Source organism: Ictalurus punctatus, chromosome 12, assembly GCF_001660625.3.
Source record: "Ictalurus punctatus breed USDA103 chromosome 12, Coco_2.0, whole genome shotgun sequence".
Classification (NCBI taxonomy): Eukaryota; Metazoa; Chordata; class Actinopteri; order Siluriformes; family Ictaluridae; genus Ictalurus; species Ictalurus punctatus.
In genome coordinates, this window is record NC_030427.2 from 7007036 (window position 1) to 7032157 (window position 25122).

Sequence of the window (25122 nt, forward strand, 5' to 3'; positions counted from 1 at the left end):
TTTATTTATAGTTCCACCGTGGACAAATTGGTTTATTCAATATCCGGAGGGGAGAAAAAAAAACTGTTCTATTGATTTTGCAGAACAGAAGTTTGATTTGGCATGTTCAATTAAACAAAATACTCGGTGAGCTAGCTGATAGATTTACATTTACATTTATTCATTTAGCAGACTCTTTTATCCAAAGCCACTTACAAATGAGAAAAAACAAGCAGAGCGATATATCAAGCAGAGAACAATACTAGTAGTGTTTCCACACAAGATTTGATTTTCCACCCCTGTAGTTTATATACTTCATTGCTCTATTTCACTTATGAAACATTTTTACAAAAATTATTTATTGTTGAATTGTGTGTGCTTTGCAGATAAAATATTTCACTGCAAGTTCACCTAAATCAACAGTACAACAAGAAGGTAACATATATATATTATTTATAGTGATGTGTGTATATATATATATATATATATATATATATATATATATATATATATATATATATATATATATATATAAAAGCTAGTTATACATATTCTTTTTGTATATTTACTTCTAATACTACTAATTAGCTTTGACCCCAGAGTTTTATAAAGTGTCTTGCATTTTCTTGTAGAGTTTACAGCTGTTGCTGCAGCTCCAGAATCTAAAACAAGAGTGATGGACAGTGGTATGCCTCTTCCTATTTTTATTTCTTTTCCCCTAATTTTTCCACAAAGCCCCTGAGTTAATTATTGGTTTTCTATCACTATACATTCAGGTCCATTGACAATGCCGTCTACCATAGTATATTTGTGTGATGAATGTAAGCTCAAAGTGCAGACTTTCGGCTGTAATTTGCATTTACATCCAAATGAGTCAGCAGGATGAATTTTTAAGTGTATATGGCTATATGGTCTGGTCAGACTTCCGGTGGTGCTGCTCTATAGCTGCCACACAGCATTTCACGTTGGCATAGTTTGTTTATATGTGACTGTTTTCTGTGTATCAGCTGGTTCTTGCTTGTACGTGGATATTGATTATGGATCCTGGATTATGGTGCATGTTTGGACTGCTGATGGTGGTTTTAAACAACTATCTTTCCTCGGTCTGAACCTCGGCCATGCTGCTGGCATCGTAGTCAGTGAAATCCGCTACAACAGAGTTTTTACAATTGTTTTGTAATTCTATATCCTCAGGGTGTTTCTACTGTAGTGGATTTGATTCCGAACCATTTTAAATCTAACGTGAAGGGTGTCAATGCTCACACTAAGTGGAAATGGGGATGTAGAGGTGGTCTTCGTCATCAATTGAGAAGGTTGAAAGATAAAAATAAGCTTTGCTTTGCTATTACTTTCCTCATCAATGTGCAATCCCTGCAAGCAAAAACTGATGAATTGTCAGCCAATACTCACTGCGTATATGAGTACCAGAATTCCTGCATCCTGGCGATTACTGAGATGTGGCTGGACAGCAACGTCATGTCCAACAAGGTGGAACCTTCTGGTTTTGCGTCGTTTAGGACTGAGCGAGATTCTAACATCACCGGGAAGACTCGTGGAGGTGGTGTTATGTCTTCTTGTTTGGGGGAGTCACGGTGAGAGAGCCTGTGCACCACGGACATTGAACTGTTGTGTATTTCACTCCAACCATATTATCTACCAAGGGAGTTTCCCCAGATTTTTTTTACTGTGGTATATATTCACCCTAAAGCAAATTTCAGTAAGGTGCATGACGCTACTTACAATTCATCTCAGACTTGACACCATTTCTCCTGATGCTCTTAAGCTTATTCTGGGTGATTTTCATAACTGCAATGTTAAGAAGAGTTTGTGTACATGTATACTATCAATATGTTGACTGTCCCACTAGGGAAAAAAAAGAAGACTTAAGACTTGTTCTGGAACTGTAAAAAAAAAAAAAAAAAAAAAAGCTTATATTTCATCTCCCTCCACCGGGGGCGTCTGATCACAGTGTAGTCTATCCGCATCCTGTTTATCAGAGGTGGGATGATGACAGTACAATGACTTTCCAGGGATGCTTTGAATGTTCAGTGTCTTTAGTAGTGTAGATATTAATGAACAGGTCGAGACAGTGACTGATAACATACATTTTTGTCTAGACTCATGTAAATGTATTACCATAATTTTCGTTATGGTAGTGGGCGTTTCCTTTATGAATCACGCTAACAGCAGTAGACCAATCACAACAGTCTGAGACATTTGACCAATCAGAGCAGAGTATGCTCTCTGAAAGGAGAAGTTTAGAGGGAATTTTTAGGAATGTTTATTTCATAGAGCAGAAAATATCACATCGTACATTAATTAATGGGGAGCCAATTCAATTAGTTACAAATTCTAAATACCTTGGAAAAGTGCTTGATCACAAGCTTAAGTGGGACATGTGGAACAATTATATGAGTAAGAGGACACAACAGAGAATGCATTTCCTAAGGAATTTACCCTCCGTTAATGTCCACAACAGAATGCTTTTCATGTTTTATGGTGCTTTTATTGAAAGTGTTATGATATTCTGTCTTATTTGTTGGTATGGTAATGCAACCAAGGTACAGATATAATCAGTAAGGAAAGTGGTAACATTGGCAAGTCAATTATTAGGGATTACGTTCCCAGGTATAGAAAATATGTATAAATAGAGAGTGTTAAATAAGGCAAATAATATTGTGATTGGCAAGAGGCATCCTTTGGCCTCTGCTTTTGAATTGTTGCTATCATATAAACCCATGTTCCAAACTAACTAACTAGTCAGATTCAGCCAAAAGCTTCTAACATCATTGGACCGTGCTTGACACTGGACAATGACCTGAGGCATACTTTGAAAGCCACCGAAATTTGTCAAGACAAATAAGTGGAATACAATGGTCAAGTATCTATTTGAGCATGCATTTCACTTGCTGAAACTGAAGGCCCCAATAACCAGCAAAAAAACTGAAGACGGCTGCAGTAAAGGCCTGCCAGAGCATCACCAGCCCACTGTCTGGTGATGTCTATGGGTTCCAGACTTCGGGATGTCATTGACTGCTAAGGATTTGGTACCAAGTATTAAAAATGGCAATTTAATTTATGATTTTTAACAACCAGGGTGGTATTTATATTTGGGTTTGTGGTAAATAGGGGTCATGGGGTTGTTAAGCATTGAGGGGTATATTTATTTTGGGGTTTAGGTATATTTAGCAGTAATTTGGGATTTCTGGGTTTGGGGCAGCTAGCATGCACCGTTGATCTTCATGCATGCAAGTCAATAGACAGACGATTAATTTTGAGGATAAATGCCTTCCTGCGATAAAGTGCAGGCTTGCACACCATGCAGTGTTTGTATGAGATTGGCCCTTTGTGAAATTCTGGAACTGTTAACTGACAAAAAGCTGGTTTATGTACTTTTAATGGGTGCCAATTATGCTCAAAATCCAGAAAACATTCACCACATTGTTTACCGAAAGGCACAGTTAGTGTAAGGAGAAAGAAAATGTGTTGACGGAGCAAGAATCGCTTGATTTTTGCCTGTTTAAATTTGACCTCTTGTCTAGGGGAGAGTATCTCAACTGTATAAAGCTTGAATGGAGTTTCTAGGTGAAAGCATTTTTTAGGATTCTAAATGGAAATGTGTTGAAAATGTGAATTCAGACAATTTACCCTCACAGCTAGAGTGGTGAAGACCCCACTCTGCAAGAAATAATAATAATAATTAAAAATATTTATTTTATTTAAATAAAATAAATAAAAAGCACACTAGAGGCACAATGTAGGTAAAATAAAGAGCTATGTAAGCATCAGAGCATGGTCATGATTTTACATATCAGGTTTCTGTGCAACAGGCAGTAGTGTTGTCAAGATATTGCATAAAACACAATGCGGCACTATCGATGCGTTATATGGAAATGGTTTGAGATATCAAAACGTTTGGCCGACCATAGCATCCTTGGCTCATGCCGAGAACAAAGATTCCAATTATGTTATATCCAGCCGAACTTCCTGTTCACTATTTTGAAATATTTGAAAACTTTTACCAACTCCTAGACCGTTCGTCCGATTTTTTTTTTTTACGAAAATCAATTTTCAATGAAGATTATCTCCAGACCATGCTAGCAAAAATATATTAAAAGCTTTTTGATAGACCAAAGTGTTCTAGAATAATGCACTGAAAGTAATGACTCATGTAAAATTTTGGGCACTGTTTTCTAATGATTTACTTGATGGATATGATATAAATCAACTTGTTTTTCATGATGGGCTCAAATGTTCACACAGATCATCACACTAATGATGTTAAATCTGTAAAATCTTGACAATGCTTTGGGAGCTAGAGAAAGAGAGAATATATCCACTTAAAACAGGTACATACAATTTGTCTAGTGATGTCTAAAGTCTTTAGTGGTTCAGGTAATAGTTCTGGATTTAGCTTCTAATAGTCCACCTTTAATCCACCAATCTTGTCTGATCCTTTGCCTCCTTGTGATGTGCTATTAGCGCAGTCCAGCCTGGTTTATAAATTGGATCCTATAATGGAGCTTTCAGAGGAGGACAAAGGTAAAAACAAATGATGGCACATAGATGTCATTGGCATGCATGCACGTACTCTGCATGGATGCCATGTTTTTTTTTCCGGTTTGTGTTGTCCGGTCATTATGCATGTACCAGTATGTTCAAGCTGTAATCAGGAAAGCGAGATGCAACTCCATGAGAAGCAGAATTCAAACGCTTTCCTTACGCTTTGTAACTTTAGAGCTGTTTTGAGCATGTTTGGGGGAAAATGCTTCCTTTGCATACGTTATAAGAAACATAAGTTCGAGAACTGAGTATGTGCCTTGCTCTGGGTGTTTGTGCCTTCTCCTGTGACAGATACGTTTGTCAAATTTGGTCTTGCAGTAATGACAGTTCATTGTTTTTTCTGCCCAGATTCATCAAACTTCTCAGAAGACCCTGAAGACAGCCAGTCAAGGCAGCAGAAAGTGAATGAGCTATTGAAGAATACCAGCCTCAAGAAGGACATGCACTTTGCGCTGCAGCAAAGCCTCCATGACAAGCTGTTACACTTAGGCATTGAGCCTGTAAGTCTTCTGTTACTCTTGTATACATATGGACACTACTAGCCTAAATCTTCATTCTGGTGTTTTACTTCAAATGTGTATACAAATGTGTATGTTTATGGTCTCACTTCAGACTGTTGATGGGCTCTCTAAGACAACATATGAGGCTGCCATGGCTCATGTGGTCTCTGTGAGGCAGCAGAGGCAGAGGGAATATGCTAAGTACTGTAAGATGCAGAAGGATCTCATCCAAAATCTAGACAGGAGAGTTAAGGAAAGGACCACACAGCCAGTCTCCAAGACCAAGCAATCAGGACAAGGTCAGCATTCTGCATTTTGAGTATATGTCTGAGAAGTGAGCTTTAAAATGTGAACTTCATTAATTTATTATCTACATATTTTTCAAGACTGAAAAAAATAGCATTTTATATTTTTAGCATTGTACATAATAAAATACTAATACATTTTATTTAAAGCTCCTTTCTTAGTTCACACGGGCACTTAAGGGATAGCTACAGGGCAACCAGGAAAAGTTACAGTAGTAGTCAGGAGGCAAGAAAGGAAAGGGTCAAAGATTCCTGACTATGGTAAAGTGTATCTATCAAAATACAAGATAAATTTACCCATGAACAACATAAACTGTTTTTTTTTTTTTTAATGCTGCTGGATGGTAGGGTTCTGGAATTTTGTGGTCTAAAATACTATTGTGAGCCACTTGCAGAAGAACATTTCATTTTGTGTGCTGATGGGGTCCTTTCTCAATTATATGGATTAATCAAACAGTATTGCCAGTGAGAATGCAGGGTAGAGGTGCATATCAGGACTAGGAACCCACTGGCCCCAAGAAAAAGTCATGACAGCAGGTGGTTTTTAATTTCTTGAAGGTGGGAGCATGTTGCCAGATATTAAGCTGAACAATTTGTTTATATATTGGAAAATAGGACTACCTACATTAGAAAATATCTAAGTTAGAAAATACGCTGCATTATGCTTACTTATACCTCTAATTTAGGACTGCAAATTGCATTCTACGCACTAATCCTTACCACATCATTTATGTACTGACGTACTATTTATTATGGTAATAAGCATTTTGAAAAGCACCCCAAACCAGAGCATATTACCAGAGCATATCTGCTGCAGTTAACGTAAAGTCTACTCTGTATTCAATAGAAGTGTTATGAGAATAAAACCTTTAGTGTGAACATCATTGTAGTTCTCACAGTTACTGAGTGCTAGGTAAAAAGAAAAACCTCAAAAGAAAATATTTTACCTAGTACGCCTAATGCTAGCTAATTATGTTGCTAGAATTGGATGTTTTGTGTTTTATTGTGATCAGACAATGCTCTTTGTAAATCTCAGATCTAATTTCGTGCGACATAAAGAAGTGTTTTGAAAGCATGGAGACCACTCTCCCTGGATGAGTTGATGTTGGTTCGTGACTCACCTTCAACTGTTTTATTTAAAAAAAAAAACAACAACAGTAAGTTAGAAATGATCAAAATACTGTAGGAGATAATACAACTTAAAATCACGTGTGACCATATGGATGCAGTCACTGATGGTTACCTTTTGCCATACACAAATTGTCAGCCTCCTCTACCACATACATGAGTGTACAGAGACAACCATTGGACCAATGTTGTTGCATGTTATGTAGTTGTTGATCCATTCTCAGCATCACAGTAATCCTTACATGGCACTTTTGTTTAAGTGGATGTTGCATTGCGTTTTAAAGGCAAAGAAGCAATGCTGTTTTGTTTTTTTTATTGAGTATTCTTATTGCCTACTTTGTTAGATACGTCTTATTTGTTAATCCATTTAATGGGTATACAGTTAGAGACAAATGACTCTTTTTTACATGCTCTGTTTGTTCAACCTTTTATCGGTGAGTAGTTTGTGACCCCAGGACTGCTGATGGTTTAGCAGTTTTGTGTTCAACCTAGCAATGACATTTAGGTGTTTAAAAATCCCACTAATTAACACTACTTCACCTGATGTGCTCACTAGCTTCTAACATGTCAGCATTGCAGCTGCTTTGAAAGGTGTTCATACATCTAGGCTAAAGACATTAAAACTATATTAGATAATCATCCTCCTTCATTAGGTCATCTATTTTCTGAAGTACACCAGTCCCTTTTCCAGCAAGAAAAAAAAAAACCCACAAGACAATGTTCCCATTGATGTGCTTCACAGTTGGGATAGTGTTCTTTGGATTACATTCAAGTGCTGGTTGATTAAACAATCTTGATTTGTATTGCAATAAAGATTTTTTAGATAATGATAAGCTTAGGGTATTCAAATTCAAATCGAAAGTGGATAGCAAGCGTCCGTGAGCTCTTACACAACCAAAGCAACATAACTTTCTACAAAATGATCATTTTAAATAAATAAGCAGCAAAATAAACACATGAAAATTCACAGTATCTGAGTATCTTCTTCTTCGTCTTCCGCTCTTGAGACTGTGGAAGCCCATAGAACCGTACATAGGAAAGTTATGAAATTTGGCACACAGATAAAGGACAGTCTCAAATGTTACCATAGCAAATTTGTATTTTCTGTCTCAAACCCTCTAGTCCCACCAACAGGTCAAAATTTCACTCATGTTTATGCTAATAACTTTTGAAGCGTAAGGGTTAGAAACACAATTCTTTTTTCTGATGATTCCTTTGCTCGTGCTGATTGAGTGAACCTCATTAGGGCATTCAGTACAAACTTAGTATATGTCATAGCCATCATGACATGAGGGTACCTGCACAGTTTCGAGCTAGTGGTCACGAGACGTGAAAGCACATTTTTGCTTATAACTTCTGAATGGTTTGTTGTAAAATCATGAACCTGATTGCGTTAGATTTGATGGAACTTTTTCCATATCCATCATGACCTGAGGGTATCTTTGCAACAGCACCACGTTGTGCTCAATAATTATGATGCAGTTTTACGAATTGCTTATATTTTTTTTTTAATTACTTTTGTGTATTATAATGAGACTGATCTTGATGGATTCCTTGTGTCATGAGGAGGTCATTGATACCAGTCATTACATGGTCGGCCCTAATTTCTTTCTGCCATTTTGAATTATCTAAAAAAAAAAACCTACTTTTTTTTTAAACTCCTGTCCGATTTTCACCAAAATCGAACCAAATCATCAGCAGAGCATGCCGACAAAAAGCTATGGATTTCAAGTTGATTAGTGAAACCATTCTCAAATAATTCACAAATGAATTTGATGGCAAGCACACCAAAATAGACGTGAGGCTATATCTGGTGGCTGTGGCTCAGTTGATAGAGTGGGTTGTCCACTAATCGTAGGGTTGGCGGTTCGATTCCCGGCCCGCATGACTCCACATGCCGAATTGTCCTTGGGCAAGACACTGAACCCCAAGTTGCTCCTGATGGCAAGTTAGTGCCTTGCATGGCAGCTCTGCTACCATTGGTGTGTGAATGGGTGGATGAGACACAGTGTAAAGTGCTTTGGATAAAAGCGCTGTATAAGTGTGGCATTTTATCTCCATAACGCTTTATCATATTCAGACCAAACATAGTATAAGCTATAGCTTGAGTGTAGCTGCACAGATTCATAAGTTTCATTATAATTAAAAAATTATAATGCAATTATAAAAATGCTAATATCTTTTAGAAACTTTTATTATAATGATACTGGTACATTCCTTCGATCATACGAAGAACAATTATGCCATGGTAAGCCAAACTTGCTGTCCGCCATTTTGAAATGCTTTGAAAACCTACTTTTCTGATCTCCTCCTAGACCATTCCAATTTTTATGAAAATCGAATCAGATCATCATCAGTCCAGGCTGAAAAAAATTTATGGAATTCAAGTTCATTAGTCAAACTGTTCTCGAATAATATGCAAACGGATTCAACAGGCTCTATCTCCATAACTCTTTAGCATTTTCAGACCAAACTTAGTATATGTCATAGCCATCATGAATTGAGGGTACCTGCACAGTTTCGAAGCAGCTCCACCTAGTGCTTTAGACATTGCCATCACCTAGCAATTGGTAAGTTCTACAAAGCGGTGCATTGAAATATTTGTTTCACGTAAGTGCCTTAGGTGTATGTTTTAAAAAAAACAAAACTGGACAATGCCTTCTCTATCCCATGGTAAAAACAGAAATATTTGGCAACTGCTCAAGAGGAGCTAAATCTGCCCAAGCACAAATAGGTCACAGAATCTCCCACCATATGGGGTGTACGTCTGTATAATTATATAGCGCACCACATGTGGCAGTCTGCAGTAGCCAAGAACCATGTGCAGACTGCACCATAGGTAGCTAGTTATTGCCAATTGTGTAGAACATTAAGGAACCATAGATGAATGTGCTTTTAAAATTTGGTCATGGTAGCTTTATGCCAAAATTGTGAAACATGTGTTGCTGTACGATTGGCTTATTCCCCCATGTTTTTGATGTAACATAGTCAATAGTAAAAATCTAAAAATCCATTCAGAGATTAGCACAACAATGCAGTACTGCAACTTTATTGGACTTACAGCCTGAGAAACAGTGATTTGAATCTAACTTCGCCCTGTTGAAGTCAATAAGATGAACTGTGTTTTTGTGTATGACATTGTATTGAATCAGTGCATCATGATTCAAGCATGCATGCATGTGACCTTTATATCCGAATACTTTACAATCAAAATCAGTGCCTGTGTTCTGTGGAGGAACGTTTGTGTCATGATGTGTCCCATCTGGGGTAAAAAGACTGTGCAGGAGAACAGTTGATGTTACTCATTTTAATCAATTTAAAATAATTGTTAAATGGGATTGGTGGTGTGATGAGCATCAAACTGACATTTTGAGGCAGATACAAAAGATGAATTGACATCAGTAAAGATCAGCATTTTCATCAGACATTGAGCTAGGATGTTAAAAAGAAAATGTGGAAACTATGTGAAATACTTTTTATTTTGTGTGCATGTATTCCCAAACCATGGCCTTTCATATTAGAGTAAATGCCTTATTTTTGTTTTACTAATGGATACTGTATGCATTTGGTCATAGTTTCTTATGTTTTATGCTCTCATTATCTTATTCTTCTTATGAGAACATCTTTGTTTCAATTTCAGACAAATTTGAATTAATGGACTGTCTTCTGGTCTCTATATTCTCTATAATGACTGAGCACTGCATTTCTAGTGGGTGTATACAGACTTCTCAAACATGAGGTCTTCACATGCTGACTGTATTATTGACCCACTACGAATAACAGCGCAACTGTATTTTAATTAAATATACCTGTATCTGCATGATAAGTGGATGGTTAGTGTATGTCAGCAATAGTCTTGAGGTGATTCCTACCCACTGATGAACATGGTACCGGGTGGCTGACAAATTGTACATAGCAAAAGAGTGACAACTTTGTAACTTGAACATTTAAGGAATACTGTAGGTGTACATGATAACATTGATAATGAGTGTAAGGTCAATGTAACTAATAAAGTGGCGACTCAGTGTATATAACGTTCAGTAACAGAAGGTGAAATCACATTTCTTTCCCTTGGTTATACCCATACTTTAATAATAGTGCCAATTCTGTCAGCTAAGAATGCTTGTCAATTTCAGGCTTCATTTCAGAGTTCATGGGAACTCTGAGAGTTCAGAGTTCATGGCTATTCCAAATAATCCTACACATTTTCTATAGGATTGAAGTCCATTGATTTACAGGCCAGCAAATGCATGCCAGTGTTCTGTCATGCTCTGAAACAGGTCATACAGTTGTACAGATGTGCACTCTACAACTGTCATCCTACACCAGGGGAGTAAACATGAAGAACAAAAGCAAATGAATACTTGCACATGCAGCATAAAATACAACCTAAGACAAAGGTACAGTGGTGCTTGAAAGTTTGTGAATTTTCTATATATTTTCATAAATATGACCTAAAACATCATCAGATGTCCCAAAAGTAGACAAAGAGAACCAAATTAAACAAAAGAGATGAAAAATATATTTGGTCATTTATTTATTGAAGGAAATGATCTAATATTCATATCTGTAAGTGAAAAGTATGTGAACCTCTAGGATTAGCAGTTAATTTGAAGGTGAAATTAGAGTCAGTTGTTTTCAATACAAGGGGATGACAATAAGGTGCGAATGACCGCCCAGTTTTATGCCATCATTGATGGAACAACAAATTCTGAATTATACCAGTGAATTCTAAAGGAAAATGTCGACATCTGTCTGTGAACTGAATCTGAAGAGAAGGTGGGCCATGCAGCAACCGTTCTACCAAAGAATGCTTAAAGAAGAATAAAGTTAATGTTTTTGAATGGCCAAGTCAAAGTCATGACCTTAATCCAATAGACATTATGTGGAAAGTATGTGGTTCGCATACTTTTACCACTCATGGATATGTAATATGTTTGTCTCATTTGTTTAATTGGGTGCTCTTTATCTACTTTTAGGACTTCTGATGAAAATGGGATGATGATTTAGGTCGTATTTCGGAAGATATAGAGGAAATTCTAAAGGGTTCACAAACTATCAAGCACCACTGTATGTTCAGCTACAGGTCTTCAATCTTATCCTCAAAGGGCCGGTGTGGCTGTAGACTTTCATTCCCACCAAGCAGGAGCCACACCTGACTTCACTTATCAGTTCATCTTAGTGTCGCAACAACTATTGAGTGCTATCAAAGCAACTATCAAGCCTGGGCTGTAATGAAAGCCTGCAGCCACTGCGGCCCTTTGCCCTGATCTAGGTCTTAATGGCATTGTACATTGATGTGCCGATATTTTGCTAGGGAATTTATTTTTCATGAACATTTAAGATTTGCTCATAGCAGACAGTAGTATTTTTGTGATTTCTTAGTGTTATTTTGCATATTGAAGCCATCTCAAAAATGAATAGCATGGAGACCAATACTGAATGCCCATTAGCAAATGACAAATTGTTTTGTAAGTTTTGCGTTTATTCACTCTGGTTCTTTTTTGGCTTTGGGAAGACTTAAAATTCTGACTTAAAATTGTTTTGTTTTCAGTTCCATCACTACCTCAATCCAGGCCACAGTCCAACAGTCTTCCTGTTATAGTCACCCAAGTAGTGTCAGGTCCTCCTGCCAGACAGCAGTACACAATGCAGCCAGCTCATGAAAACGACACTGCCAATCATCCCACACAAATGGCACCTCACAAGTAAGCAGATTCGGCATCAGCACGTGTACAGTATGCATGATTTTCTTTTGAGGAAGTTGTCAGAAAGATCATTTTATATATATATATATATATATATATATATATATATATATATATATATATATAAATATATATATATATATATATATATATATATATAAAAATATATATATATATATATATGTATGTATATGTGTATATATATATATATATATATATATATATATATATATATATATATATATATATATATATGTGTATGTATATATACGTATGTGTGTGTGTATACGTGTGTATGTGTATATATGTGTATGTGTGTGTGTGTATATATATATATATATATATATATATATATATATATATATATATATATATATATATATATATACACACACACACACACACACACACACACACACAGTATCTCACAAAAGTGAGTAGACCCCTCACATTTTTGTAAATATTTTATATCTTTTCATGTGACAACACTGAAGAAATGACACTGTGCTACAATGTAAAGTAGTGAGTGTACAGCTTGTGTAACAGTGTAAATTTGCTGTCCGCTCAAAATAACTCGACACACAGCCATTAATGTCTAAACCGCTGGCAACAAAAGTGAGTACACCCCTAAGTGAAAATGTCCAAATTGGGCCCAAAGTGTAAATATTTTGTGTGGCCACCATTATTTTCCAGCACTGCCTTAATCCTCTTGGGCATGGAGTTCACCAGAGCTTCACAGGTTGCCACTAGAGTCTTCTTCCACTCCTCCATGACGACATCACGGAGCTGGTGGATGTTAGAGACCTTGTGCTCCTCCACCTTCGGTTTGAGGATGCCCCACAGATCCTCAATAGGGTTTAGGTCTGGAGACGTGCTCGGCCAGTCCATCACCTTCACCCTCAGCTTCTTTAGTAGGGCAGTGATCGTCTTGGAGGTGTGTTTGGGGTCGTTATCATGCTGGAATACTGCATACTGATCATGCTCTGCTTCAGGATGTCACAGTACATGCTGGCATTCACGGTTCCCTCAATGAACTGTAGCTCCCCAGTGCCGGCAGCACTCATGCAGCCCCAGACCATGACACTCCCACCAGCATGCTTGACTGTAGAAGACACACTTGTCTTTGTACTCCTCACCTGGTTGCCACCACACATGCGTGACACCATCTGAACCAAATAAGTTTACCTTGGTCTCATCAGACCACAGGACATGGTTCCAGTAATCCATGTCCTTAGTCTGCTTGTCTTCAGCAAACTGTTTGCGGGCTTTCTTGTGCATCATCTTTAGAAGAGGCTTCCTTCTGGGACGACAGCCATGCAGACCAATTTGATGCAGTGTGCGGCATATGGTCTGAGCACTGACAGGCCGACCCCCCACCCCTTCAACCTCTGCAGCAATGCCGGCAGCACTCATACGCCTATTTCCCAAACACAACCTCTGGATATGACGCTGAGCACGTGCACTCAACTTCTTTGGTCGACCATGGCGAGGCCTGTCCTGTGGAACCTGTCCTGTTAAACCGCTGTATGGTCTTGGCCACCGTGCTGCAGCTCAGTGTCAGGGTCTTGGCAATCTTCTTATAGCCTAGGCCATCTTTATGTAGAGCAACAATTCTTTTTTTCAGATCCTCAGAGAGTTCTTTGCCATGAGGTGCCATGTTGAACTTCCAGTGACCAGAATGAGGGAGTGTGAGAGCGATGACACCAAATTTATCACACCTGCTCCCCATTCACACCTGAGACCTTGTAACACTAACAAGTCACATGACATCAGGGAGGGAAAATGGCTAATTGGGCCCAATTTGGACATTTTCACTTAGGGGTGTACTCACTTATGTTGCCAGCGGTTTAGACATTAATGGCTGTGTGTTGAGTTATTTTGACCGGACAGCAAATTTACACTGTTACACAAGCTGTACACTCACTACTTTACATTGTAGCAAAGTGTCATTTCTTCAGTGTTGTCACATGAAAAGATATAATCAAATATTTACAAAAATGTGAGGGGTGTACTCACTTTTGTGAGATACTGTGTGTGTGTGTGTGTGTGTGTGTGTGTGTGTGTGTATATATATATATATATATAAGAATATAAAAGATTTATTATCCACCGTCTCCCTTGCTTCAACAGAATCTCTCAATTCAGTCTTGATGAAGACTCTTCAGAAGAAGAGGAGTCTACCAAAGACTCTCCTCAGGCACAGAAAGCCACAGTGAAAAGCCACTCCCCAGGAGTTCAGAAGTGCACTGCTTGCCCAGCTCCAGCCTCAATTCAGAAAGCAGCACAGATCTCTGGTTCTCAACAGACCCCAGTGTTTAGCATTAGCAAGATAAAAGGGACTGTGCTGGAAAGCGAGAAGGAGTGGACAGAAGGCAGCGAGATGGAGGAGATTTCCCTAGATCAACTGCAGAAGCACACAAACCAGAATGGTATTATGCCAAAGACTTAGTGCAGTAAGAAACTTGTTTCAGTGGCTTGGGTTCTGAAGGATTAGAGCTCTAAAATAATTAGGCTTTTTGTAGTATCAAAGTAATAAACCACAACAAGGTGGCATGTTCATTTATTGAAACAGGAAAATAGAAGAAAACAACCAGCTACTTAAATAATAACTTTGCCAAGTTTGTGTTATTCACTCAATATTTTGTAAAATAGGAAGCATAAAAAAAGGTCTATGGTTGATTTCGAGTGTGGTATTTGGACTCTAATGCTGTTAACTCTTACTATGAAGTCCATAGCGTGGCCACTGCCAGTGAAGCAAGCCTTTGTTAGGCTGGCAAATCCATCAGCAAGAAAGCAAAAACATTAGGTGTGGTCAGATCAGCCATTTGGTACATTTTGAAAAACACACTGGTGAGCTCATGATGATGACAGAAACAACTGTTGTGCATGACAAAATAATTCTTTCCCAGGTGAAGAAAAACCCCTTCACAATAGTTGGCCAAGAACACCCTCCAGGATGTAGGCGTACCTGTGTCAAAGTCAACAATGTCCTATAGATATCATTCCCCTTTAGATTACAACCCTCTTTTTTTCACCATGGCTATTAACAGATATGATAGAAGCACTCTTATTTCCTTTGGTCTACAATCCACTCACCTATTAGTGTTTTTAATACCAGATCCATGCTGTCCAAGTGAGATCCTTAGGAAAAACAAAGGACACAACCAAAGTGGCGGCCCCAAGGAAAATGAGCTGGCGTCAAGTCTAAGGGCTCAGGCACATTGTGCTCCCCTGCCTAGATACAAAAAAAAGGTTGAAACAGGCAGGTTCAGTTCAGAGGGAGGTCGTGCTCTGGACGGGCCAATCGGTGGCAGCTTTGCAGGGTGCTGTAGATGACTGTAGATTGTGGGCGGCTGTGGCTCAGGTGGTAGAGCGGGTTGTCCACTAATTGTAGGGTTGGAGGCTCGATTCCCGGCCCACATGACTCCACCGAAGTGTCACTGGGACTCTTGGGGGGCAAGACACTGAACCCCAAGTTGCTCCCAAAGGCAAGCTAGCACCAATGGGTGAAACTTTGGAACCGCTAAGGTTAAAAAAGTGCTATATAACTGCAGACCATAGACCATTTACCATGATACAGACTGGGTCATGACATCATGTGTACGGAAGCGGTTGTGTGACTTATCAGGAAGCTAGCAGATGATACAGTCTCAAAAACCATTTGCATTTATTGCATTTGGCAGATGTCCTTATCCAGAGCAACTTATATTTACAACCCTCCCCCAAGCCAATGGGGAGGGTTGCATCAGGAAATGCATCCAGTGTAAATCTTGTGCCAGAATCAAAATATGTGGACAGGTGATCAGCTGGTGAAATAGAAGCAGTATTTTGAAATCAGAGTGTTTTTATTCACACTGTAGGAAATTTAGCCCGCGGTGGGATGACACACAGGAGGCCGTTTTAGGGTTATTCGTGGAGGGATCTTTATTTGAGACAGACGGTGAGGGCCGGGATGGGCATAGCCTGCCCAGAAGGGGGCTGCCACATCGGCCCAACCGCCAGCATGCTGCCGAAGGAAAAGAGGTCACACGGACCACCCCGCTTACGAGACACCCCAGGTGGAGTCCAGGCCGCTGAAACTGTATCGTGGAACACCGAAGGAGGGTCAAGTGCCTATGCGCGCGTGTGTGTGTGTTGAAGTGCGATCGTGCGGTGAGGGCCTCAGCCATCTTCGGTTACAACCAGGGGGCGGAGCCTTCACTCACGTCGACTTCATCTGAAAAAACAGAAAAACACACAGCTGTGGTTAGCGGACATGCACGTGTTGCAAAATAATGCGTAACACACGCCAGCTACTTGCGCACGTGCTCAGAGATCTTCTTCTCCCCTTGTGAGTGGAATATCGCCCTTTTATATCCTCCCCTCGCCCGATGGATGGTGGAATTTTTTCCGCGTGGTGCATCATTCATGAGCCGTGCGTGTGTCGGCGGCCCTGCCCCACCGCCACGTGCTCTCTGGCCATCCAATACATTGGTGGCGCTGGAGCGACGCTGTCTCTTCAGCGCCACCACGGCAGTCGTGGGAGGAGCGATCTTTGTTTCCTGTGCGCCGGCTACCGGCCTGTTGCCACAACATACATACATTTTATATATATATATATATATAAATATATAAATATATATAATCATATATATAATATATATATGAATACTTTCCATATGCACTGTGTATGTGTGTGTGTGTGTGTGTGTGTGTGTGTGTGTGTGTATATATATATATATATATATATATATATATATATATATATATATATATATATATATATATATATATATATACAGTGCATACGGAAAGTATTCACAGCGCTTCTCTTTTTCCACATTTTATTATGTTACAGCCTTATTCCAAAATGCATTAAATTCTTTATTTTCCTCAATTCTACAAACAATACCCCATAATGACAACGTGAAAGAAGTTTGTTTGAAATCTTTGCAAATTTATTTTAAAAAAAAACAAAAAAAACACGTGCATAAGTATTCACAGCCTTTGCCATGACACTCAAAATTGAGCTCAGGTGCATCCTGTTTCCACTGATCATCCTTGAGATGTTTCTACAACTTGATTGGAGTCCACCTGTGGTAAATTCAGTTGATCGGACATGATTTGGAAAGGCACACACCTGTCTATATAAGGTCCCACAGTTAATGTCAGAGCACAAACCAAGCCATGAAGTCCAAGGAATTGTTTGGAGACCGCCGAGATAGGATTGTATCAAGGCACAGATCTGGGGAAGGGTACAGAAACATTTCTCCAGCATTGAAGGTCCCAGCGAGCACAGTGGCCTCCATCACCGTAAATGGAAGAAGTCTGGAACCAGCAGGACTCTTCCTAGAGCTGGCCGCCCAGCCAAACTGAGCGATCGGGGAGAATGGCATTAGTCGGGCAGGTGACCAAAAACCCGATGGTCACTCTGACAGAGCTCCAGCGTGTCTCTGTGGAGAGATGAGAACCTTCCAGAAGAACAACCATCTCTGCAGAACTCCACCTATCAGGCCTGAAACCACTGGCAACAAAAGTGAGTACACCCCTAAGTGAAAATGTCCAAATTGGGCCCAATTAGCCATTTTCCCTCCCCGGTGTCATGTGACTTGTTAGTGTTACAAGGTCTCAGGTATGAATGGGGAGCAGGTGTGTTAAATTTGGTGTCATCGCTCTCACACTCCCTCATACTGGTCACTGGAAGTTCATCATGGCACCTCATGGCAAAGAACTCTGAGGATCTGAAAAAAAGAATTGTTGCTCTACATAAAGATGGCCTAGGCTATAAGAAGATTGCCGAGACCCTGACATTGAGCTGTAGCACGGTGGCCAAGACCACACAGTGGTTTAACAGGACAGGTTCCACTCAGAACAGGCCTCGCCATGGTCGACCAAAGAAGTTGAGTGCACGTGCTCAGTGTCATATCCAGAGGTTGTCTTTGGGAAATAGGCGTACGAGTGCTGCTAGCATTGCTGCAGAGGTTGAAGGGGTGGGGGGTCGGCCTGACAGTGCTCAGACCATACACCGCACACTGCATCAAATTGGTCTGCATGGCTGTCGTCCCAGAAGGAAGCCTCTTCTAAAGATGATGCACAAGAAAGCCCACAAACAGTTTGCTGAAGACAAGCAGACTAAGGACATTGCTTACTGGAACCATGTCCTGTGGTCTGATGAGACCGAGATAAACTTATTTGGTTCAGATGGTGTCAAGCGTGTGGCGGCAACCAGGTGAGGAGTACAAAGACAAGTGTGTCTTGCCTACAGACAGCGTGGTGGTGGGAGTGTCATGGTCTGGGGCTGCATGAGTGCCGCTGGCACTGGGGAGCTACAGTTCATTGAGGGAACCGTGAATGCCAGCATGTACTGTGACATACTGAAGCAGAGCATGATCAGTATGCAGTATTCCAGCATGATAATGACCCCAAACACACCTCCAAGACGATCACTGCCCTACTAAAGAAGCTGAGGGTGAAGGTGATGGACTGGCCAAGCATGTCTCCAGACCTAAACCCTATTGAGCATCTGTGGGGCATCCTCAAACAGAAGGTGGAGGAGCATAAGTTCTCTAACATCCACCAGCTCCGTGATGTCATCATGGAGGAGTGGAAGAGGACTCCAGTGGCAACCTGTGAAGCTCTGGTGAACTCCATGCCCAAGAGGGTTAACTCAGGGGTGTACTCACTTTTGTTGCCAGCGGTTTAGACATTAATGGCTGTGTGTTGAGTTATTTTGAGGGGACAGCAAATTTACACTGTTACACAAGCTGTACACTCACTACTTTACACTGTAGCAAAGTGTCATTTCTTCAGTGTTGTCACATATAAAGATATTTACAAAAATGTGAGGGGTCTACTCCTGTGAGATACTGGGTGTGTGTATGTATATGTATGTATATGTATATATATATATATATATGTATATATATATATATATATATATATATATATATATATATATATATATATATATATATATATATATGTGTGTGTGTGTGTGTGTGTGTGTGTGTGTGTGTGTGTATATATATATATATGTGTATGTATGTGTGTGTGTGTATATATATATATATATATATATATATATATATATATATATATATATATATATATATATATATATATATATATATATATATATATATATATATATAGGTGTAAATAAAATCACTTTCATATCAAAATACTGCTTCTATTTCACAGATAGTTCAACACAACAAATTCTTCAAGTGGTTTCCCCAAATTCAACTGAAAATGCAACTTATAATGACTTCTCTAGTCTCAAAATTATTCAACCCCTTCATGGCAAGCATCTTTAGTACTTAGTAGAGCACCCTTTTGCTGTTATGACCTGCTGCAAACGAGATGCATAGCCTGATGCATAGCCAGCTTCTGACACCATTCCTGAGGAATCTTAACCCATTCCTCATGAGCAATGGCCTCCAGTCCAGTAATATTCTTGGGTTTGCGTGCTGCAACCCCCTTCTTCAAATCCCACCAGAGACTTTCTATGGGGTTCAAGTCAGGTGACTATGATGGCCCTGTAGAATCTTGCAGGACTTCTTCTGTAACCAAGCCTTGGTGTAATTTGAGGTATGCTGGGATCACTGTCCTGTCGGAAGTTCCAATGACGCCCAAGATTCAGCTTCCTCACAGACAACATGCTGTTTTCTCCTAGGATTTCCTGATACTTCAGTGAATCCATCTCACCTTCCACATGCTGCAGGTTTCCAGTGCCAGAGGATGCAAAGCAGCCCCAGAGCATCACCAAGCCACCGTCATGCTTGACTGTGGACAGTGTACTTTTCTTCATTGTTCTTCCTCCAGACATACTGCTGATCCATCATGCCAAAAAGTTCCAGTTTTATTTCATTGCTCCACAGAACAGAATCCCAAAACTTCTGTGGCTTATTTATATGATTTTGAGCGACTTTTCTTGTGCTTTTGGGTCAGTAGTGGTGTTCGTCTTGGAGTTCTGGCATGGAAACCTTCTGTGTTTAGTTACGCACCTTACTGTGCTCACTGAAACCTCAGTGCCTGTTGCCACAAAATCTTGCTGCAGGTCTTTTACAGTTATTTGAGGGTTTTTCGCAACCTGCCTTCTCAGAAATCTGGTTGCAGCCGTTGATAGCTTCCTTTTTCTGCCCCGTCCAGATAGTGTGCTCTGAACAAACTCCTAGCCAATTCAGGTATTTCATGTCTTCCAGCTCAAGCACACCTAGTGCAACTAATGAAGTCATTGATTAGTTGCATCAGGTGTGCTTGAGACAACACCTGTTTTACATATTTGTGCTTCTGTGAGGGATTCTACTCAGGGGGTTGAATAATTTTGAGACTGGAGTAGTCATAAGTTGCATTTTTAGTTGAATTTGTGGAAACCACTTGAAGCATTCATTGTGTTGAACTATTTCAATTACTTTCGTTTGATTTGTTCATTGCAAACAGCTGAACGTCTGTAAATTTTTTAAATAAACCTGATTTGCAGTTGGGGTTGAATAATTTTGATTGCAACTGTAAGTGTGTCAGAAGGATCTAATTTAATTCTAAATCAGTCAGTTTTAAACAATGCAGAATTCTAAATCATTATGCTGTAACTGTGCAACTTTCTTAATAATAACCCTCTAAGAGTGTGGAGTTGTAGTTCGTGCCGTAACAGTGCAGAGTATTAAATTATTATCTTGTAACAGTGCAGAGTTCTATATAATTACACGGAAACAGTGTTGAGTTCTAAATCATTACAGTGAGGGAAAAAAGTATTTGATCCCCTGCTGATTTTGTATGTTTGCCTACTGACAAAGAAATGATCAGTCTATAATTTTAATGGTAGATTTATTTGAACAGTGAGAGACAGAATAACAACAAGAAAATCCAGAAAAACGCATGTCAAAAATGTTATAAATTGATTTGCATTTTAATGAGTGGAAATAAGTATTTGACCCCTCTGCAAAACATGACTTAGTACTTGGTGGCAAAACCCTTGTTGGCAATCACAGAGGTCAGACGTTTCTTGTAGTTGGCCACCAGGTTTGCACACATCTCAGGAGGGATTTTGTCCCACTCCTCTTTGCAGATCTTCTCCAAGTCATTAAGGTTTCAAGGCTGACGTTTGGCAACTCGAACCTTCAGCTCCCTCCACAGATTTTCTATGGGATTTAGGTCTGGAGACTGGCTAGGCCACTCCAGGACCTTAATGTGCTTCTTCTTGAGCCACTCCTTTGTTGCCTTGGCCGTGTGTTTTGGGTCATTGTCATGCTGGAATACCCATCCACGACCCATTTTGAATGCCCTTGCTGAGGGAAGGAGGTTCTCACCCAAGATTTGACGGTGCATGGCCCCGTCCATCGTCCCTTTGATGCGGTGAAGTTGTCCTGTCCCCTTAGCAGAAAAACACCCCCAAAGCATAATGTTTCCACCTCCGTGTTTGACGGTGGGGATGGTGTTCTTGGGATCATAGGCAGCATTCCTCCTCCTCCAAGCACGGCGAGTTGAGTTGATGCCAAAGAGCTCCATTTTGGTCTCATCTGACCACAACACTTTCACCCAGATGTCCTCTGAATTATTCAGATGTTCATTGGCAAACTTCAGACGGGCATGTATATGTGCTTTCTTGAGCATTGGATCTTGCGGGCGCTGCAGGATTTCAGTCCTTCACGGCGTAATGTGTTACCAATTGTTTCCTTGGTGACTATGGTCCCAGCTGCCTTGAGATCATTGACAAGATCCTCCCGTGTAGTTCTGGGCTGATTCCTCACTGTTCTCATGATTATTGCAACTCCATGAGGTGAGATCTTGCATGGAGCCCCAGGCCGAGGGAGATCAACAGTTCTTTTGTGTTTCTTCCATTTGCAAATAATCGCACCAACTGTTGTCACCTTCTCTCCAAGCTGCTTGGCAATGGTCTTGTAGCCCATTCCAGACTTGTGTAGGTCTACAATCTTGTCCCTGACATCCTTGGAGAGCTCTTTGGTCTTGGCCATGGTGGAGAGTTTGGAATCTGATTGATCGATTGCTTCTGTGGACAGGTGTCTTTTATACAGGTAACAAGCTGAGATTAGGAGAACTCCCTTTAAGAGTGTGCTCCTAATCTCAGCTCGTTACCTGTATAAAAGACACCTGGGAGCCAGAAATCTTTCTGATTGAGACGGGGTCAAATACTTATTTCCCTCATTAAAATGCAAATCAATTCATAACATTTTTGACATGCGTTTTTCTGGATTTTCTTGTTGTTATTCTGTCTCTCACTGTTCAAATAAATCTACCATTAAAATTATAGACTGATCATTTCTTTGTCAGTGGGCAAACGTACAAAATCAGCAGGGGATCAAATACTTTTTTTCCCTCACTGTACTATGTTTGCATTGCAGATACCTTATTCCATTTACAATCATATCTGGAAGTGGCTTCAGCATTGTATAGTATTCTCATCTGTGTTAAAGCGAATGTGAAACAATTAATTTCTGGAACTTTGTAATACAAAATTCAACACATTCCTCATTAAGACAGAGTTGAGGGACACAGATGCTGAAATGTATGTGTGTCTAATCCAGTGTTTTTCTCCATAGGTTATATGAAGGCACTAAGCAATAATCTCAAGCAGCAGCCTGGAGACCAAGGCCATAAAAAGACAGCTGGAGTTGCCATCCCAGATATACCTACTGGACTCACTAAAACAAATGATGCAGTGTGGGAGATTAAAGTAAGACCTGTTAGTTTATTTTAAGTGGTATATCATCAGCACCAAACTCTATAATTAGATCTACAAAAAATATTGATTATTTTGATGTACTTTAATGCAAAGGTATATCAATAAATTCCAGTATGTTTGTCAAAATAGGTTTCGGCTGGAACTGCAATAATCAAAATCAGAGTTAGTCTGTTCAAGAAAATTACCATCATTTTAGTCTGGAGTTCTAGTTACTGAGGCTTATTTGGGTTTTTTTTTTTTTTTTAAAGAGTGAAATACCCCAACCCACTTAGACAATATCAGTTCTTTCTTCTTTAATCACTGATATTATTCATTCTTCAATAATTAATGCTATAGCTCCACATACACTTAAAACTGCTATAGTAACTCCTGTACTCAAGAAGCCGGGTGCTGACCCAAATAGCTTTGATAATTTCTGCCCAATTTAAAATTTTTTGTTTCTATCTAAAATTCTGGACAAAGTTTTTGCTACTCAGGTTCATATGAACCTATACGAACAATTTCAATTTGGTTTTCATTTATATAATAGTACTGAGACTGCCCTTGTTAAAATCTCTAATGACTTACTGGTAACAGCTGATTCAGGGCTTCTATCTATGGTATATTAATTCTTCTGGATTTAACTGTGGCATTCTACACTATTTCTCACAATATCCTATTAGATAAATTACAATCTATAGGAATGATTGGTACTGCCTTGGCTTGGTTTAAATCCTATCTCTCGGGTTGCGCTCAATCTGTACAATTAAGGCAGTTCAGATGAAAACCATCCCAAGTCACTACTGGTGTCCCGCAGAGATCAGTCTTGAGCCCCCTGCTATTTATTATTTATCTCCTTCCGCTTTATAGTATTTTCAGAAAATTTGGCATCCATTTCTAGAGTTACGCTGATGACCCCCAGCTCTGCCTGTCTACTAAGCCCACTTGTGTTCTTCCTCTGCCCTCTCTTTCTAATTGTATGTTTGAAATTAAAACTTGGTTTTCAAACAACTTCCTTAAACTTCCTTAAACAACAAAACTGAAATTCTACTTGTTGGTTCAAAAAATAATCTTGCAAAGTCAAATGGTTTCTCTATATCTATTGACAACTCTCCAGTCTCCCTCTCTACACAGGTTAAGAGCTTGGGTGTTATCTTTGACAATACTTTGTCATCTAAAGCTCACATTAATAATATCACTCGAACAGCATACTGCCATATACATAACATTAACCATCTTCGTCCAGCTCTCAACAAGGTGCACTACCATAATGGTCCATGCCCTAGTCACATCAGGCATTGATTACAGTAATTCTCTACTCTATGGTCTTCCTCTCAAACTTTTACATAAACTTCAGTTAGTTTAGAACTTGGCTGCACGACTCATGTATAGAACTCTGTCAGTTGAGCACATTTCCCCTGTCCTTCAACATTTGCACTGGCTTCCTGTTAAACACCACATTGAATTTAAGATTTTACTTCTTATCTATAAGGCACAACCTGGCTCCTTCCTATTTGTCTGATCTTCGTTCCATATATATTCCCAGCCGTACTCTTAGATCATCATCTTCTTTTAATTTACTTCTCCCTCGCATGCGTTTGCCCTCTATGGCTTCTCAAGCTTTTGCTACACAGCCCCTCAATTATGGAGCCTGCTTCCGCAGGATATCCGAAACTTTGAAACTCTTTCTGTTTTTAAATCTGGCCTCAAAACACACCTTTTCAGACAGGCTTTCCAGTGACTGTGTCTATGTATTTTTTTTTATTGTTTGTGGTGTTTTTAAGCCTGCTTTGAGGGCCTCTGTGTTTTTAGGCCAAAGTGATGGCCTCCTGTCATTTTATGTTTTATTGCTATTAATGTGTCCTTGAGTCCCATGAAAGGCACCTATAATAAAATATTATTATTATTATTATTATGCAGGATGTTTTAATGTGATTCTATTGGACAAAACTTTGTTACTTCATGTGTTACAGCGCACTGATTTCGAGGATGATAACAATGATGACTGGGAAATTTCTTCTCTAGAGGATGTTTCTGCTGCACACACATCCAGTCCTGCCCCTGTGAGAAAGAGCATAGACAAGAGTCTTGACACCAGTACTAGTGTGTGGGGAACTCTCACTGGCAAAGGACAAGAGTCAGGTATGTACAGCTTATAACTTATTAAATAATTGCAAAAACAAAAAATGACTACGTCGATACGTTTTTAAGAAAAAATGATAAATCATTGCACTCTCACAGAGTGGAATTGTAAATAATTACGCTATAACGGTGAGGAA

The 25122-nt window shown here is 39.5% G+C and overlaps 1 protein-coding gene across 1 annotated transcript in view; it reads left to right on the forward strand.

Moving 5' to 3' along the window:
• The window catches only part of dzip1 (DAZ interacting zinc finger protein 1), a 51548-nt gene that overhangs the window by 22156 nt on the left and 4270 nt on the right, over window positions 1–25122 (forward strand). Inside the window, exons 12-20 of the mRNA XM_053684061.1 lie at window positions 366–414; window positions 612–665; window positions 4462–4521; window positions 4891–5042; window positions 5155–5341; window positions 12030–12183; window positions 14314–14612; window positions 22722–22855; window positions 24817–24985. Coding sequence (XP_053540036.1) covers window positions 366–414; window positions 612–665; window positions 4462–4521; window positions 4891–5042; window positions 5155–5341; window positions 12030–12183; window positions 14314–14612; window positions 22722–22855; window positions 24817–24985 — 1258 coding nt within the window. The remainder of the gene's footprint in view (window positions 1–365; window positions 415–611; window positions 666–4461; window positions 4522–4890; window positions 5043–5154; window positions 5342–12029; window positions 12184–14313; window positions 14613–22721; window positions 22856–24816; window positions 24986–25122) is intronic.